The sequence below is a fragment of the Arvicanthis niloticus genome, chromosome 28 (genome assembly GCF_011762505.2).
Source record: "Arvicanthis niloticus isolate mArvNil1 chromosome 28, mArvNil1.pat.X, whole genome shotgun sequence".
NCBI classification, from domain to species: domain Eukaryota; kingdom Metazoa; phylum Chordata; class Mammalia; order Rodentia; family Muridae; genus Arvicanthis; species Arvicanthis niloticus.
In genome coordinates, this window is record NC_133436.1 from 17,779,289 (window position 1) to 17,799,368 (window position 20,080).

At 44.8% G+C, this 20,080-nt stretch overlaps 1 protein-coding gene across 1 annotated transcript in view; it reads right to left on the minus strand.

The window, feature by feature from the left end:
• Window positions 1–19,187, minus strand: part of Ust (uronyl 2-sulfotransferase) — a 300,209-nt gene extending 281,022 nt beyond the window's left edge. The window contains exon 1 of the mRNA XM_076926828.1: window positions 18,511–19,187. Within this exon, the coding sequence (XP_076782943.1) occupies window positions 18,511–18,760 (250 nt within the window). The 5' untranslated portion in view covers window positions 18,761–19,187. The remainder of the gene's footprint in view (window positions 1–18,510) is intronic.
• Between the last annotated feature and the right edge of the window lie 893 nt (window positions 19,188–20,080).

The following is a 20,080-nucleotide window of genomic DNA, read 5'->3' on the forward strand; positions in this document are numbered from 1 at the left end:
TCTCTAAAGGCCTTCCAGCTCTGCTCAGCAGCTTTTTGAATCAGAAACAGCATGAACAAGATGGCCTCCATCCTGCCATCTGCTTACATGAGGCACGGGACACTCTTGTACAGATGTAGCTTGCTGGCATCTTCTCTCCATCTTTCCCATGTCTCATGTTGGAGAGCTGCCTCTGAGGGCTGTTGAAAGGGCCCACCACACACTTCCAGGAAACACTCACTTTACCCCCATACTGCTTAGATTGGCCATACACTCAGAGATTATGTCAACATTTGCCTTTGGGGAGATCTTCTGCAGAGTGGTCTCACCACAAACTAGGCCAATCTGGCAAGGCAACAAGGCCAGGTGGCCAAGCCCCAGATGCTCAGGCCTCTCCCCTCCTACTCAATTCTGCCTCAGCTTCCCTGTTAGTCATCACTTTCTAATTTTTTTTTCCTCTCCTGTGGTGAAAGTAACTTCCCCTTGGAGTGTCTAAGTCTGTATGTGATGTCACCCACATTCCTTGGCAAGTCATGGGAAGAATTCTGACACTGCAGTAGAAAGAGATTGCAAACGATCCCCAATCTCATATCTGTGGAACTCCAACCAGATGAATCAGGCCCACTGCTCAGTGGTGCACAAGAGAAAACCTGTCCAGGCAGGAGGCTGTGCTGGAAGCCCTGAGCCAGTTCCTTCCATCTCCTGCTGCTTCATTAGATAGTGAGCAGATAGAGGGTGCAGACAATGCAGTATACTAATAGGTCTGTCAGAATGACTGGGTGAGGCTCTGAGCATGAAGACAGCATCGGAGTGGGCACATCCCCCAGCAAGTAACTGTTGCCAAGAACTGTTGTTACAGCAAGTAACTTGGCTGTGTGCATACCTGGAGGCTCCCATTCGTTAAACTAGGCTGGTTACTCTTTAGGCATGGAAGTAACACGTTTTCAAAAAAGATAGATTTAAAGGTGGGTTGTGGCCACAGCGCCCTCACATCCAAGAGAACTGGAATGTTGACAGAAGGGCGTACAAATGGAGAAAAGAGACGAGGGTGTGGAAAGCAATTAAAACCAGCTTATGTTTTGTGGCCTCATCACCCAGTTAGGAGCAGCCTACTCCGATGCTTTGCTCATTTGGCTCACAAGTTATCTCGTTCTTGATGGTTTGTTCATTTTTAACTGTCTGCATATTAGTCTCATTTAGGGAAACACCTACACAAGTCTGAACTTTATTTTTCTTTGTTTTGTTGATGAGATTAAGAAGAAGTTTTGGTATTGATGTCTTTCATTTATTTTCTCTCCTTTGTTCAGTGTTCAGAAGTTATTTCAGAAGAAAAACTACTGTGATACAGGCAACTTTTCTAGACAAGACTGCATGTGGATGGGAAGGGACATGGTAGCCAGTCTTGCCTTTTCCCCCTATTTGGAAGATTGTGGAGTACAAGAGCATGTGCTATGGTTTTTCATGAAGGAATGGAAATAAATAGCAGCCCAAATGTGGTGGGACAAGACAGTGCAGAGGTTCCGCCATCTTGTAATCTTGCTGAGTCCGTTTCCAGGTTTAACTAGAATCTGATCTCCTCGATCGAGAATTCCATGGGAAACGACCTAGGAAAAAGTCTAGAAACCACAGGTTGGGATTTCCCAGCTAACAGTTTTTCTTAAAACTCCTTGTTTCTGTGGACCATCATCCAGCTAGCTAACCCTTTATCTTAACTGCCAGTTTGTGCAAAACCCTCTCCGGGCTAACTGCTTAGCTTCTGTTAAAACTGCTTGCTATGAACTGCTTACTCAGTGAAACTTGCCTTGCAGCTACTGAGCAAGATGCCTGGAAGAGGTCTCTGCCCCTAAAATCCCTGTCTTCTGGATACTCAGGACCACTCCTACACAGAACACTTGGGTGTGAGCCAAGCTGGCTGAAATAAAGACTTTCAATTAGCTATACGCTGTGACTGAGTGGTCATCTCTGGTGAGCTTCTCTTAACTCAAGAGAAAAGGTTGGAACATTGGAAAGACCTCTCTGGACTTTCCACAGTAGAATATGGCAGCCAGAGAACTGGGAAATGTGTGAAAACCCTCTGAACAATAGCTTCCTGTCCTTAATGTGATGGCTAACATTATGTTTTATATCTGTGCTTGAGAGATTTATAAAAACAAAACCCCTCTCTAACTGTAAGCCCCACTGGCCCAAGGACAGATAACTTCCTAGAACACTGGTGGCTGTTGTTTAAGAACAAGCTTGGTCTCCCCAACTGCACAGGATGTGTGCAAGAGGTTTATAGGCAGGAAGTAAGTCAGCATGTATGCTTGGCTCTGATTGGACAAAGGCAGGAAGTACAGAGTCTTGTGGGCTGTGCCTTTATAAGCCCCTCCCTCACTAATGTAATTCAGCAGCATATTCTAAACTTGAATATGAATCTGCCCAGTATCCATGGTCCTGGCCAGTACTTAATAAAGCTTGCTTCAAATTTGACTCAAAAATAGTAGTAGTGGTCTTATTCTCTCCCCGTGAGGTTATTATTTTCTCTAGCCCACAGAGAGATGAGACCATACACGCAAATTCTAAAGTTGAACCTTCACAGCTGAATGACCATCTCAGGAGGTGGGTATCTTGGGAAGTTTCAAGGCTCTGAGGTGTGCTTTTGGTTTCAAAAACTATCAGAGTGAACTGCCATGTAAAAAGAAAAAGAAAAAGCAGTAAGCATCTTCAGAGGCTTCCCCTTGCGAGTCATAATAATGTTCTGTGACTTCTGGTTCTGTTAGGATATCAATCTGGGATAAGAAGGGTCTGACAAGACCCAATATGCTCTTCCACCCATGGCATAGAGGGTACCGCACCATCAAGATGGGGTTCTTGGTTTGGTTTTGTCTCTTGTCTTTGCCTGGCAAAGACAGGCAGATCTCTGAGTTCAAGGCCAACCTGTAAGTTCCAGGATAGCCAAGGCTACACTGAGAAACTGTGTGTGTGTGTGTGGGGGGGGGTGTTAAGCATTGGGGAAAACAGACTTGTTGACTTGTTATCACAAGGACCTGTTCTCATCAAAGGATGTCAATGACAGATGCCTGGTCACGGGAAAGATTGGAATGGATGTTTTCTAACAACCTGGTGATCTTTTTGCTATTATATGGAGCCAGCCTTCCTGACTCCCCCAAATCCTGGGCATTAGATCTTAATCCAGAGCTCTGTCACTCAGCAAAGAGAACCCATCCTTTTGAAAGAGATCCAATGTACTCTGTTCATATCATCCAGCAATAGAATCTATGCTTATTACAAATCCTTCTTCCCCAGGCCCCTGGCCTGAACACTGTTTATCTGTTAGTCAACAGAACTCATTCTTATGTAAAGGTCACAGGTGCTTTACAACTTGGCTCAGGAGTTTCAATGTAGCTATGTAGTTTCTATGGAGCTCTGCCCAAAGCTTTGTTGTGATGATTGTTCTTTTTCCAACCTTTTACTGTGTTTAGATATGTAAGAAAAACAAACCCTGAGGTCAGACCCTGGACGTTTTGACCCAGTGCCTGAAAAGGGGGTGCTGATTCTCAAGTTTCATTCTTCACCTCTTGTGGATCATTTCTCTGTAGGCCCATGAGGCTTGAGGCAGGGGGGCAGCAGGGGGCAGAGGGGAAATCCCATACAAAACAAAGAGTCTGTTCTTTGAAAAAAAATAAACAACACTGACAAACTTTTAGCCCAACTCACCAACAAACAAGAAGACAAAAATGAATAAAATTAGAGATGAAACGGGGAGACATTACAATCATATCAGTAAAATTCAAGAAATCACTGGAACACACCTAGACTATGTGCTATAAATCAGGGTTTCTCCCTGCCTGCCCTCAGGGATTCAGGGACTCAAGGGACTTAGCACAGCCAGCTGACATCAGCACCCACCATTGCCAGGTCCAGCACATTTCCAGTTGTCACAAGGTGCATATTTCCCCTACGCAACATGCACTTGCTCTCTGTCTCCCATTCTGTCTGTCTCTGTCCCTCTCTCTCTCTCATGTGCCCACTCTGAAAAGGCCTTTCACTCCCTCCTCCCCCAATACCTGCAATAAATCTTTCAAGTGAGCTCTATTGCATGGTGTGATCTATGCAGTATGCCTTGGCCCAGACCTGCCAAGGTACCTTCTGCCAATTAACACTAATACTATTCCTGACTATTTACCCAAAGGACCCCCAAGTCAACTTATCCCAGACATTTGGACATAATAACTTCAGTGTTATTTGCAAGAGCCAAGCCATGCAATCAGCCTAGGTGTTTGTCAGGGAAACATGGTATATACATACAACGGAAGTATCAAAAACATTTACTGTTATTATTGTTATTATTATTATGTGTGCACACATGTATACATGCAAACATAAATGTGAGGTTGCCCATGTGTGTGTATGTGTGTGCGTGTGTGTGCGTGTGTGTGCGTGCGCCTGTGTGTGTTTGTAACACAGAGAAAACCTTTATGAAGTTGATTCTCATTCTTCAGCATGGGTTTCAGGGATCAAACACAGATCATGAGGCCTGACTCGTAAGCACTTTCACCCACTGAGCTACCTCACTGACCCCACCACGGAATTTTTTAGCTATAAAGAAGAATGAAGTTATGTCATTTGCAAAAAAAATGGAGACAATGAGAGACGATCGTGTTATGTTAATTAGGGAAGATTAAGGAAAGCACACAAATATTGCATGTTTTCTCTCATGCGTGCTTCATGGATTTCATGCAGAACCATAAAGTCACACATGTCTGTATGACACAGAAATAAAAATGAAATTCTCTAGGGGAACAAAGTAGATTAAAAACAGGAGCAGGGAGGGGTGAGAAAGGAGGCAGGAAATATATCAAATTCTACTGTACAGTTTGTATGGAAATGTCTTTATGTAGTTCAGTACTATGGTCAATGGATGCACACCAATGGAGAGAAAAAAATTTTTTTAATTATCAAAAAAGACCCTTCTGCTTTTTAAAATCACTATCATTAAATGACTTATCTCTGTGAACATATGGTTTTAAGATTACAAAGGGCCTTAGAAAGTAGTGAGTCTACAGAAAAGATTCTGCCCTCTGGAGTGCCGTGAAATATTATCAGCAGGGCATTCTAAAATCCTTAAACCGTACTCTTCTTTCTTCATCTCCTGGCCAAGGGAACACATTCTCAGAATGACTGACAGTCAACCTCATGCTCGAGACCATGCGAAGGTCTGAGGAAAACCATGGATATAATCAAACTCCTAGCTTCAGAGACAACGGCTGTCAAAGCTAGGAAACCCCACACCATCACCGCACCTGTTACTCCCCTTCCAAACTGTGGTCCTGGACCCCTCCACAGAACTGCACCACATTGCCAGACGCTTCAGCTTATCCAATAGAAAGGTCACCGTACTCAGTCGTCCCTGCAGCAAAGCAGGAACTTCGGTGCTGGACTAGCAAGGTTATCGGGTTTTTTTTTTAAAGACTTTTCAGCAATTAACTTTCTACTGAATTATTGGAAAACGAGCGTTTGCTTTCAGATGCCCGAAGTCGTAAAGATGAGCTGTAGCTCTCACTTCTGCCAGAGATCGAGACAAACGGAGATGCAACTGGGAACAGAAGTAGATTCACCCCCATGCTTGTTCAAGACCCCCTCCTCTTCTGTGGCGCACTGCTCTGGCCCTGACCTCAAACACGAGCAGTGAAAAGGACATAAAGTGGCCATGCTGCTTCATGGCTCTTCCACCAGAGGAGAAGGGCAATCAGCCTTTGTTGTGCGCTTGGTGCCATGACTGGTTCCAAACAGACCTATGTTAAAGTTCAGTGGGCTAACTTAGAACACCAAACTTCCGAGCCTCAGTCCCCAGTGCGTTCCTTTACATTGCTATATTATTTTGTGAACACAGGGAATAAGGGAAAGAGAAAAATTCAAAACAAAGCAACGTCTTCTCTGGGAAGAATGTGGTCCTAATTAATCTCAAATATAGAGAGAAAGGAATCAATTTTTAAAAAAGAATGTGTCTCCCCTGCCCTCCCCACCCCCCAGCTTTGGAGGTGTGACATTTCAAGAGATTGAACCCTATAGAGCAGAGGTGCAACCATATTGGGGGAGTTAAATGACCCTTTCACAGAAACTTAGATATTTACATTACAGTTCACAACAGTAGCAAAGTGGCAGGAAGTAACAACCAAAATAATTTTTTCGGTTGGGGATCAGCACAACGTGAGGAGCTGTATTCACAGCATTAGAAAGGTAGAGAACCATGTTCTGGAGGTTCTCACATGATAGACAAGAATTTTACCAGTGAGCTATATACCCAACTACATCTCCCCCTCCCCCACATCACCACTTTTTTTCTGTTTTCTCAGAACATCCTTTTTAAACACATTCCTAGGAAGTAGAAAAGAGAGTAAGAGCCGGGAAGGTTCCTGTGTGGGGGGGTGTGTAATCAACACAGCAAATGCCTGGAACTTGTCAACTGCCAACAAGCCTTTGTCAATCTAAGGGTGACAGGGTAAGCCACAAAACACACTGATTAGGTAACCTCACATCTCTGGGTTACTATGGTTTCTGTATTGAGAGCCAACTCATGAAGGAATTTGCATACTTCCCCCTCTACGGGTGTGTTTCTGTGAGCATCACACTCATGCGTGCTTAAAGGTGAGAAAGCAGGCACTTGCTGAGCTAAATGCCAAGCAGCAGCATAAAATAACAGTTTTTAAAAATGAACTCATAAATATGTTTCACCTGTATATACGTCTGGGCACCATGTAAGTGCCTAAAATGGCAATAATTAATCCCAGCGTGCAATTCAAAGCACCTAAGGGTCAAAGAATTTAAATGGAAAAGAGAAAAAGAAAGAAACCTTCTCAAGTTCTTGCACCTGCTAACCAGTAACTGGGACTCACACCCAGGTCTCTATCCAAAGCCTCGTGCTTTCTGAACAACATAATGTTTCTGACACTGTTGATGGCGGACGTTGTTCGAATAACTAAACATAGGAAATGACTTATCTCAAAATGCTTGTGTTTTTTCTTTTCACTAAGGTCATAAAAGTCATCCTTACTGAACTAGGAAAAAAAAAAAAACAAAAAAAAAAAAACAAACAACAACAAAAAAAAACAGTGGTATTCCATACAAACAGCACAGTTGAATGTGAATGGCTACTTTGAACCCCTGTCAAGGCTGAAGATGTGACTCTCAGTGACAGAACACAAACTTAGCACAGGCAAAACACGGGTTCAGTAACTGGCACAAGAACCACTGGGCCACAGCCACAAGTTAAAGTAGTCTCCATTGGTTTGGTGTGTCAGGCTCTGGGCTCTAAGTTTACCCCCACCATTGTTTGGTTCTTGGGTAAAATCTGTGGCCACTATTTCAAAAATCACAACATCCCGCAGCCATCTCCTTAAAAAATGTGAAGCCATACTTGAAATGCAATGACCAACTTTACAGAGATTAGCTGACGACGACGATGATGAAGGAAGTCTCTGACCTAGAAAGAGAAATAAGGCACTAACTAGCAAACTCTCAAAAAAGAAAAAAAGGGCTGGGGTTCAGGAATTTTATAACAAACAAAGCCTGCATTCCAGCCAGACTCGACGAAAGCTGTGACTTAATCTCAGGTGTTCATTATTTACTGTATTGGCTTCAACTAGCAAGGAAAAAAATAAGCTGGAGACATCAATTGAGCTGCCTTTCCCATCCCTCCCCAGAATCTACGCTGAATGCAGAGAAGCAATAAAGTAGTGTTTAGAGCATTAATGTAGTCAACATAACAAGTACATTAAGTCAACAGCTCTGTGGTGGTTTGAATAGGAATGGTCACCATAGACTCCTGTGTTTGAATGCTTATCCCGAGGGAGGGGCCCTATTAGGAGGTGTGGCCTTGTTGGAGTAGGTGTCACCTTGTTAGAGAAGGTGTGTCAATGCAGAGCCGGGCTCTGAGGTCTTATATGCTCAAGCTATGCCCAGTGTGATACACAGTTTCTCCCTGATGCCTTCAGATCAAGATGTTGAACTCATAGCATCTCCAGGACCATGTCTGCCTACATGATGCCCTGCTTCCCACCATAAGGATAATGGACTGAATCTTCGAAACTGTAAGCCAGCATCAATGAAATGTTTTCCATTATAAGAGGTGCCATGTTCATGGTGTCTCTTCACAGTGATAAAACCCTAAGACATGCTCCTTCATGGGAGCACAAACAGAGCACCAAAGAAAGGAGTGAGAAGAGAAACAGGAAGTCCTGACCACATCCCTGTCTTCAAGGAGCTTGCCTGAGATTCATCACAGCACAAGGTAGCAGCTGAGGCATGCTAATTCTTCAAAAAAGATGGTGGAAGAAAAACTATAGGAGTTCAGAGATGCTCAGTGGAGAGTTCAGCTTCCTAAGTAGCCAGCATAGAGGCATCAGAGATGTAGATGCAGAAAGTGAGAAAAGAAAGGTAATTCAGTGGCTATCGCTGGAAAATTACAGACAACTATTGTAGAACCTGACAGACCAAGAAGCATCAAATAGCTGTATCTTGTCTTAGTATTCTATTGCTGTGAAGAGACACCACGGCAACTCTCATAAAGGCAGACATTTAATTGAATTATGGTTCAGAGGTTTAGTCCATCGTCATCGTGGTGGGAAACATGGTGGCATGCAGGCAGGCGTGGTGCTGAAGGAGAAACCAAGAAGAGAGACACTGGGCCTGGCTTGAGCCTTGGAAACCTCAAAGCCCACCATCACCACTTCCCCCAACAAGGCCACAACTCCTAATAGTGCCACTCCCTACAAGCCTTTGGGAACATTTTCATTCAAACCACCACACCTGTCTTCCAGAGAGTTCATATGATTTCTTTTACATTTCCCTCATTAACTGTTTAAGTCATTTTTTAAATCGATAGATTTCATATGGCATCATTATACCTTGCTCATATTTGTGGCCACCCTCCTTTCTAGTCCTTTTGCAAGTACTCTTCCCCAGCCAACACTCTAGCTCCTACTTTCGCTACACAAACACTTAGATATTAATCCTACATACAAGGGGAAATGTGATATTCTGTTTTATCCCTACTAATTTCAAATACGGCTCTTATAAACCCACACAGATCATAGTTCTAATGACATTAAAGTGTATATGTTTAAAGCTTCTTGTTTTAGTGATTTATATTTTTGAAAACTAATAAAAAAATTTTAAAACTTCTACAAAATAAACGTTGCTTCCTAAAAACTATCATGTTGCTTTACTAAATAGAAACATGTATTAATGTGGTTAGTATTAATTTCTCCTGCACATCAATGCAATAGGTATGCAAAATAAATTAATGGCATGTGAATCCTAATTTTCCAAAAACGCTGAATATTTCCTTGATAGCTTCATGGTATGTTTTATAAAGGAACATAATGTACCAAAGTTTTTATCCTGCTGGGCTCATCAGCTCCATTCAAATGAACGGATACAAAGACAAAATACATCCACTGCACACAATCTGCCATTCAGAGTTCGCCGCTTTCACAGTCCTCGTGCAAAATAACAGTATTCTTAGTGATATCTCTAAAGTAGGGACATGGTGACTGCACATGAGTTATCAGACATATGTACATGTGCATATGTGCATGTGGATTCACATGTATGTGTTCACTGTGTGGGTGAACATACACACACACACACACACACACACACACGTGTGCGTGTGCATGTAGAGGCCTGAAGCTTGAGCACCTTCTGGACTCAAGTTATACTTTATTTACGAAGGTAATAGCTCTCAATGAACCCAGAGTCCACAGCCCAGAGGATTCCCTGCCTCTTACTTCTGAGTGTTGGGATTACAGGTGGCCACAGTGCCTGCCCAGCTTTTCCATAGGTTTCTGTTAAGCCAGCAGTTCTCAACCTGTGGCTTGAGACCTCTTTGGGGTCACATATCAGATAGTCCATATAGCAGATATTTACATTACAATTCATAACAATAGCAAAGTTACTGTTATGAAGTAGCAACAAAAATAATTTTATGGTTGGGGGTCACCGTGACATGATGAACTGTATTAAAGGGTCAAAGCCTTAGGACAGTTGAGAACCACTGAGCCATCTCCAGCTCAAGTTAGCATATACTTAGACTGAAATGCAGATAACCAGTGTTTATTATTTATAATGATCTGTTACTAGAAGCCAGTATCTCCAAGGTTCTCTAGGGAAGGCCCATGTTTTCAAAGTCAATTGTTAGGATTTTATTTGGGTTGTCTATTGATCGATACACTACACTTAACACTTTGGAAACAGCTACTGTAGAAAACTAACTCTTTCCTCCTTGAAAAGGGTGGTACAGAGAATATATCAGAAACATTGTATTTTAATCAGTGTTATTCTTTGCAACCCCAAATTAATAGCAAATCCTCTAAGTGGTAAGAGTCTAGCATCCAAAATGCACAAATACTTACAACTGAACAACAAAAAAAGAAAAAAATTAAAGTTGCAAAAGAAGTGAATAAATTCTTGTTCAAAGAAAAAAAAAAAAAAAAAAGCCAAGAAAAGCATCCAGCATCCAGTTAGCACGAGGAAAATACAAAACACAACCACAGTGGCACACTACTTCATACTTGTGAGACTGGCAACGATTTTTTAATGGAAAAATAAGTGTTGGTGAGGATGTGGGGAAACTGGATCCATACATCACTGGTGAGGCCATGAAATAACACAGCCACTGTGGAAATTCCTCAGTGGTTAAATACAGAGTTACCAAGGGACCTAGCAATTATACTCTTAAGTACACACTCAAAAGGATGGAAAACAGTATTCTAGACAGTAAGAGTGTCCGGGTAGCCTAAAGGTGGAAGCAACCTCAACATTCATTAGTAAGTGAATGGGTACACAAGATAGGATCTTACCTATAAAATGTTCTAGTCTACAATTTTTGAAAACCAGCTGTGATGGTTTGCATCTATATGATATATGATATATATATATATATATATATATATGTATATATGTATATATGTATATATATGTATATATATATGTGTGTATATATATATATGTATATATATATATATATGTATATATATATGCGCTCTGCACATAGTGGCACTATTAGAAGGAGTTGGAGTAGGTGTGGCCTTGTTGGAGTGGGTGTGTCACTGTGGGTATGGGCTATAATACTCTTATCCTAGCTGCCTGGAAGTTAATATTCTGCTAGCAGCTTTCAGATGAATAGGTAGAACTCTCAGCTCCTCCTGCACCATGCTGCCTGGATGCTGCCATGCTCCTGCCTTGATGATAATGGACTGAACCTCTGAACCTGTAAGCCAGCCCCAATTAAATGTTATCTTTATAAGAGTTGCCTTGGTCATGGTGTCTCTTCACAGCAGTAAAACCCTAACTAAGACACCAGATATGGAATATTAGAAAGCCCTTAAAAGAAATCTTGTATATGCTGTAATATGGATGAGCCTGGTAAACATTATAAAAAGTAAAAAGGACCAATCACAAAAGACTATATATTATATAATTCCATTTCTAAGGGCCAACAGATAAAGACCAATGGTTGCTTGGGGCTGGAATAATAGGGTCCTGTCATCACTGGGATAAATAAAGGCTAGGCACTCTTCCTGTGGTGATAAAAATATTCATAAAGTCATTGCGGTGACTAGACATATCACAATAATACAGAAAATGGTTAGCTGTAACTGAAAACTGTTAACAATTTTAAAAAATCTTTTAATGGGTAAATTCTAAGATTCACGAATCGTATCTCAGTAAGTGTCAAACACTGAAGTGGGCATCATTTGGAACTGTCCTGCCGAACAGTGGCTACATTTTGCTGACATTTGCAAATAAGAATTCCCAAGGATGTTACTCAGTCTACCCTATCACTAATAAACAAAAAGGTGTACGTCACTGTTGGCCTAGACATGAATTTCTATAACACGATAAATACAGGCAAGACAAAGTTTATTTGGTCACTGCTTTTAAAAAACAACAAAAAAGCAACAACTAATAAGTCTAAAAGCTGTAATTCATCAAATAAGGTGCCCTTTCTCTGTCCATCACCACCAGATCCCATCAGTACAGCTGCAGGGGAAACTGTTTCCTCTGGTTAGGCACCCCTCTGTCAGGCAACAGATACTGTTTTTCTCCTGAATTTAAAAAAAAAAAAAAAAAAAAAAAAAAAAAAAAAAAGAGGCTTGGTTACTTTATTTCTACTTTCTCCTCAACAAATCCAACTAGTGTTTTAAGCCTAGATAGATGTCAGGCAATGTGAAGAAAGCAGTGTCTAGAGAATCCATATTTATGTGTGTTTTGAAACAATTCAGATTGAGACTAGCCTACATTAAAAACAGTTTAACCAGGCAGAATGCTTCCCACCATACACGCTCTGTGTTTACAGAACAGGCTGCCACAGTTTGATGCCTTTTCCCGTCTTCCTTCTAATACAGGGCTTCTGTGTCTCCAACCCACCCTCCGAGATGAGTGTGCAGCTATAAACAAGAATCTCATTTTTCCATGTCAACAATTTCTATTGATAACCTCATATTTTATGCATTCGTTCCCAGTTGACTGTGTGCAGGCAGCCTCAAGTATGGTATTTAAGCCACGTGTGATATGAAGAAGAGAAATAGAATTTGGTTTTGAAGACTTAGAGAAACTGTTTCTGTAACAGATCTGGACCTCTATTTTCACGTCTTCCTTTAAATTTATTTTAAAAGTGAGGAATTTCAAAATTCAGTAAAATTAAATTACATCTATTTTTTCTAACTCTAAATTCCCAGGCTCATATATAATACATGTAAAAATTGGCAATTCTGAGAAAAAGCATTATGTCTCCATTTAAAATGCTATAAATTAGAAATGGGAAGGAAAGCCTATCTACTGAAGATCAATCCAACAAATTTTGCTCTCATAAAGGCTAAATCACATCTCCAAGGCTTGATGATAAATCTTTAGCGTCTGCCAGTTATATGAGATCGGCAGTGAACCATCTGCCTCATTCTGTTTATATCAATCTAAATAATGTGCGTCCAAGTTTTTGATATTTCCACAGCTCAAAAGTAAAGAGACTACTGCCAAGCAGACTGAATCATATCCTGATTCTGGGGGGGAGAGGGGGGTCATTTTTGTTTTCTATAGAAAATCCAAGTTTAAATGCAGAAGTGGGGTGAGCTGGGTATGGTGGTACATGCCTTTAATCCCAGCACTCAGGAGGCAGAGGCAGGTGGATCTCTGTGAGTTTCAAGGCCAGCCTGGTTTACATAGTAAGTTCCAGGATAGCCTGAGCTACAAAATGAGACCCCCGTCTCAAAAGAGAAAGAAGAAAAAAAAGGAAGAATTTCAGGTTGCCAAGGTCACACAGTAAAAGGCATTTTGCTGCACAACCCTGGAAATCTGAGTTCAGTCCTGAGAACCGTTATCAAGGTAGAAGGACTGACTTACTGAGTTGTCCTCTGGTCTCCGTGGCACCTACAGCTGCATTCATGCATGTGCGTGTACACACACACACACACACACACACACACACACTTTTTAAAAACATTTCACTGAGTCGGAAAAATTATGAGCTCTCACCCTTAAGTACTCTGCTGTACGTTACCCCCACTTTCCCTCCCCCCCCCCCCAACTTCTTTCTCTTTCACATTTATTGCAGCAGAAAGTTCACTTTAGAAGAGCTAGACTGGAGAACTTGCAGAGCAGGAGAAGTCCAGACAGGAGCCCAACATCATTACCTTCAGAGAGGCTGCGTCAGCAACTGATGGAAACAGATGCAGAGACCCACAGCCACGTATTAGGTGGTATTCAGTGAGTCCTGCTGAAGAAGGGAAAGAAGGATTGTAGGAACCAGAGGTATCAAAGACACCACAAGAAAAATCAACCAACCTGGACTCACAGGGGCTCACTGAGACAGGTTGGATGAGCAGGGAACCTGCATGGGTCTAAGCTAGCCTTCAGTGCATATGTTGTAGTTGTGTGGCTTGGTGTCTTTGTGGGACTCATAACAGAGGGAGCAGGGATGGTTTTGCCTGTTTTCGGGATCCCTTTTCTCCTACTGAGTTGTCTTGTCCGGTGTTAATATGGTGGGATGTGCCTAATCTTATCGCAATTTGATATGCAATGTCTGCTTGATATCCCCAGGAGGCCTGCCCTTTTCTGAAGGAAAATGGAGGAGGAATGGATGGGGAGGGGGAAGGACTTAGGGGAGAGGAGGGCGAGGAAACTGCACTCAGGATGTAATAAGGGCAGCAGCAATGCCAGCAGTACAAGCAATACCAGCAGTACATGCAATACCAGCAGTACATGCAATGCCAGCAGTACATGCAATGTCAGCAGCAGCAGCAGCGACAACAACAACCACCACAACAACAAAGCACTCTGTCTTCTTCCCAAACTGGCTAGAAGAAAAAAGTCTTTTTGGCCCTGATTCCTCACTGCATTGAAGGGGAAGCACAGCACGGGGTGTCCTCCTGTCTCTTCCCTCCTCACACCCTGCCTTCTGGCTGCCCCACTTTGCCCCGCCCCTCCATGCGTCTCAGACTCTCAAGAAGCCTAAAGTCAGGTAAGACGGCAGCTGTTAGCTGCCTCTCTCCCCCCTCCATGCCGAAACAATGAGCCATAAGCCGTAGAGCAATTGCATTTACATCGCTTGAAATTAAAAATGAAACCACAGTTGTGACCTTGAGACATCTTTATAAATCCGTTCCCCTCCCACCTCCCTTCCTCTCAGATAACCCCATTGGCTTCCGAAAGCAGTGGTTTACTGCAAAATAACAGGTTTTCAGGCTTCAGCCAGCCCTGGCAAGATCACCTCAAGTCTTGCTAAGGGGAATCTTGCTGTGCCCAGGCCCAGGCTCATTCACGAGGTCTAGAAGGAGTCCTGAGAATCTGAACATGGAACAAATTCCCAAGGGATGTTGATGTTGCAGGTCCAACGACCCACACTTAGAACCAGAACCTATGCATGGAACCGCTGGGGAAAGACTAGAGAGCCAGAGCTACACCTCTGGCTGTTGTGCTCTCAGTGAGGGTCCAGTTTTGATCAGAGGCTGTATGATTGCCAGCAATGGTATCACGGTGTGAGATGTTCCCAAAGGCTCACATGTTTGAACAACTCCAGCTGAGGACGCTGTTCCCCCAGGGAGGTTGTAGAACCCTTGGACATGGGGCCTTGCTGGCAAATTCAAGCCACCAGGGGGCAGGCCTTTGAGGAGTGATAGCCAGGCCTCACTTCTGGTCCCCTAACACTTGATGAGCCCCCACCACAACCGACCAAAACTGTTAACTAAAACCAAGTCCCCCTTCCTCTAGTTACTTGTGTCGATTTGTTGGAGCAATAAGAAACGCAAGCAAATACAAATAGAAAGGTTGAGTCTGAACAGACCATTTACTTCAAGTATTCTCTTCTCTGCAGGCCTCACAAGAAACTCACAGTTAAAGAATCAAGAGAGGGAAAGTGAAATCGTGTGGATAGATCTGAAGATCATTTAGCTAGTCAGCTGGTGAGATTCCTGGATCGATCGTCTTTCTGATTTGCACTTTCTCTCTTGAGTTGCCCAGAGAGCTTTTCACTGGACACTGGAATCAGACAGCCATGGAGGTAGCCCCCCCACCCACCCCCCCACCCCCCCACCCCCCCACCCCCACCCCCGCTTGACTTTCTGTATACTCCTCCTGTGTTAAGCAGCTTTCTGTCAAGTCTTATTCTGGCTCACAGTTTTGGAGCTCCTGATCCATGACTGACTGGTGCCCATTGTATTGAGCCTGTGGTGGCCTAGTATACCATGCAGGGAGCACACAGTAAAGGTGATTCTTCACATCATGTGTGGATACTGAAAGAGAAAGAGACCTGCACTCATCAACCCTCTTAGAGGGCACACGCACCCCTCCCCAGTGACCTGACCTAAAACATCCCCATTAGTCTCCAACTCTTAATGTTTCCACTACCTTTCAACAGCACAGAGCCAAGGATAAATGGAAAGTTTCACTTGTTGAGAGGCTTTTTGATGGCCAGGTCAGATCCAATACCCCATTGATTTTTATGCTTCAATTTTCCTTTATAAAACTGGGACAAACAATAGAAACTATGAATCATGCCATGCTGGGGGTTAGCTTTCATGTCCATGCACGTACACTGGCATGCACAGTTCATGTTCACTCTCATCATGAACACCTGTGACATTTTACTTTTCTCCCATAAGACTATTCAATGCATTAAATACTTCACTACATACCTGGTAAAACAGGTGTAGTCATTAACCTGAGCAAGAGCGGTCACGTAACTCTAAGACAGGAATCGTATAGGATGGCCCAAATATTAAAAGTATATTCTGTAAATAACATGTTTAATATATTATTTTGACCTATAAATACTGGACATTTACATCTGAGAAAAAATAGGATTTTTAACTAATAATATATTCTGTGTGGTTACACTCTAAAATACAAAATATAGAGAAGAATCGTTGGCAAGCGAGTCTGCAAATAACTTGCTTAGGCTGGTATAATTAAGGACATATTTTATACCATCCTAAAGACCACCTTCCCTGAAAACCATTATTTTATGTATGTGACCAAACAATAAGGAAGAGACCTGCCAGGGTCTCCTTTGTTCAACTCACAAAGATGCAATATCTAACCCACCACTCACATCCATCAGAAAAGTCACAGTCGGTTAGGAAAGACAGTAGCAATACTTGGTCCCCCAGCTATGCCTGGCCAGTTCTCTCTTCCATCAGCTAACTCCCATATTCACCAGATCTCGTCTAGTAAAACAGAGAATGAACAGGCGACTGCCATACACACTGAACTTTCCCGATTCTATCCTTCAAACGCCCTTGCCCCTCCTCACTTGTGTTTCCTTCTTCACATAAAGGGTAAGAGAACCACAAAACTGTTAAGGGCCGGCTTCAGAGTTGATAGAAATAGGTCAACCCCTAACTACACCACGAAGAGCTAAAGCTGTGAAATTTGAGCAGCATGCTCAAAGGAAAGCACTCGTGGGAAGAGTGGGCCTTCCAGCCCCATGCAGCATAGTGTCCTCCAGACCCAGAACTCCACCCTTAACTTAAAAGGAACTTTTGGTGATGGGTGGCACACAATCAGATTCCACAGACAAATAGCCCTGCCTGTCAACACTTCCCAATACTAGTGGACGCTAGTTCCAGGTAGTGAAGATGAAGTTACCAGGAGCAAGAGCAGGTGTCTGAAAGCAGGGAAGGAAGACTCAAGGCCCCAGAATGCAGAACGGCAGACAATGAAGAGGTTACACTCAACAATAAAAAGGGCCTGTTAACCCAAAAGCATAAAGCCAGATAGATGCTAAGAATTGCGCTTCGGAAATCTGACCGCGGCAGTAGTTTCCTTTAATCTTCCATGGTGGTTCTTGTGAAATCACAGTGTCCCCGGTGTTTTTACTGAAATGAAATTTTAACTTTGAAAAATCCGAGCTTCTGTCCGAGGAAGCAATACTGTTTTATCAGTTTACACCACTCCCAAACACCCTCTGTTGGTGTGGTTTTGTGGTTCGCTTGTTTTTCCTTCCAAACAGGGCTGCTGCTAGCTAGACCTGTGGCTTCTGTGAGGAAATGGACCTTTGAGGTAACTGAGTCGCCAGTCTGGCAGGTCATTTAGCCAATTCTGGTCCCAGCACTTCGATGGTGTCTCCACCTGAACTGACTCTAAGCCTCCAGATGACCACTGTAGGTTCTTCCACTCAAGATTTACCACCTCAGAGACAACCCCCGCACGACCTCTTCTGGCCACAGAAGTGAAGGGATTTACATCATCCCTTAGCCAAGGCACATGAGCCAGCATCATCCCTGGGACCTGGGAGAGTGCTAGCCAAGCCTTGGCACTCAGAATCATGGGTGAGTGAGCAGCGAGGTCACACCTCACTGAAATCTGTTTTCTTGGGTTCCAACCTCTTCCTTTTTCAGCCACGAACCAAAAAGAAAAAAAAAAAAAAAAGTTGACTTGAGACACACACAGGGCGGAGTTCGTGACAGGTCACAGAAGGCGGCAGAGCTGACTGGAACCTACGGACAACACCAATTTCTCCCGCACTCTCGCTGCAGTCCGCGGGGTGCGCAGGTGCTGCCAAGGAACAAACCAACCTAAGGACAGACTGGAAACACCTGGGCCAACTCACAAAAGGAGAACCCACTGGATAGAATGTCTGAAAGTGACTGGAAAGCAGAGCTAAACCAACCCACACAACTCAGAAAGCCAGACGGGACAGGATTGTAAGTCATTAACCACATCAGAGAGGACTGTCCACGCACCGCCAGGCCAGCGTACACACAAGCACTCATAAACATACACTATCTACTCTGCCCTAGTTGGAATGACGATTGGGGACAGGTACGTGGTGTCCGGCCTTGAGACACCTGCCTGGCGCCCCGCGTCGCTGCGGACAGCTCGGAGTGCAGTGGAAAACAGGCGCTCCCAGCTGCCGCGCAGAGGGATGTTCGTTGGCATCCCACCTGGGGAGCCTCGGTGACGGTGGTGGCCTTGACAGCTTTAGATGTTTCCCACTTAACTCCCTTTCCCCGGGTGCCCAACTTTTGCGAGGCCGGCACAGCCCTTCCTTACCCAAATACTGCCGCAGGTCGAGCAGGAAGCGAGGGGGTCCCCCGCTGAGCTGGTAGAAGAGGGAGCCCAGGCAGAAGACCAACAGGGTAGCCATGCAGAAACCGTAGTCCCGGAGGGAGAAGCGCAGGAAAGGCAGCAGCGGGATCCGGCGCTTGCAGCTACCCAGGCACGGAAGGGCGCCCCCCACAGGGGCCCCATGGGGCCAGGGATCCCCGCCGCCGCTGAGATGCTGCTGCTGCTTCTTCTTCATCGCCGGCTCCGCCGCCTCGCACAGCCCGCCAGGGCCAGGAAGAGGTCACCCATCCGCCGCCAGCCGGAGCGCCTGGCCGGCCGTCTGCACATGGAGAGGGACGCGCCGAGGGCAGCCGGGTGGGGGCGGGGAGGGGCCGAAGTTACCGGGCTCAGGGTACTCTGCTCATCTTGGTCCCACACCGCTCGCTGCGGCCCCAAAGGGCCCAAGATGTCCCGGGCCCCGCCGTGGGGGTGACGATCGCAACCCACGCCCGGTCGCGCGTCCCGCTAGCAGCCCCGGGTCCCGCAGCAGCCCGGCGCCCCAAGTCCCGCCGCGCCCCGGGCTCGCTCCCGGCTCGCCTCCAGCGCCAGCGTGGACCCCCCGGGCTTTGTGTGGGTCGCAGGCGGCGTGTTTGGTCCCGGCTCAGGCTCGGCTAGCTCAAGGCAGGGAGGATCGGGAGGCGGACACCACCCTCTCGCTCCACCTCCTTGACAGGGGCTTCCCTCCCCTACTCGCCTCTCCTCCTCCTCCCCTTTCTCTCCGGCGCGAGGCGGCCGGCTCTCTTCCCTCCCTGGCCCTCCCCTCCCTCTCCTCCCCAAGGCTCTACGCTGGACTCGGTGTCACGTTACGGTTTCTGTTGGGGCGGGCAGGGAGGGAGGAAGGGGCCCGAGGATCAGCAACAAGGAAGAAAGTTTCTGGGTGTGTGTGGTTTTTTTTGTTGTTTTTTTCCCCTTCCATTCTCTACAATCTGGTCTCCGTTCCTGCGCTACCAGCGACCTCTTGGGGCCCACTGACTTCCCTCTCGTAAACAGTCGCCGTGTTGGAGGATTTGACTACGTTTGTCTTTTCATTTTGGGAACTTGATTCTCCTTCTATATCCCAAGCGACCCATCTACCAAAGGCCCAGATAAAGTGTGCTGGAATATGGGTTCAAAACCTAGCCGGGACGGTAAAAAGGCATGGCCAGGCGTAGCGTAGGGTAGCGCCTGCACGCCTCTGGCTCAGAATCGGAGGGCGCCTTTTTCCTTGCCCTCCCTGGTCTTTCAAGCACTCGACTGAAAACAAGGGTACTCGGGCCGACTGGAGGAAGTCCTTATAGCAGATATAAAAGGAAGAGGCTCTGAGCTCTGACCTCTCACATACCTGTTTCACCATCTCTCTTCCTACCACTAGGAAGTTTCCAGAACTGAAAGAGCCCGCCGAGCTTCCCAGACACCAATACGAGAACGGGGCTGGTGATACCTGACACAGCTGCACACTTTTTTTTTTTGTTTCGTTTTTTATCAATCGCCAGATACAGAAGTGATATGGTTGGAGAGTTACATTGTGTTTCCAGTG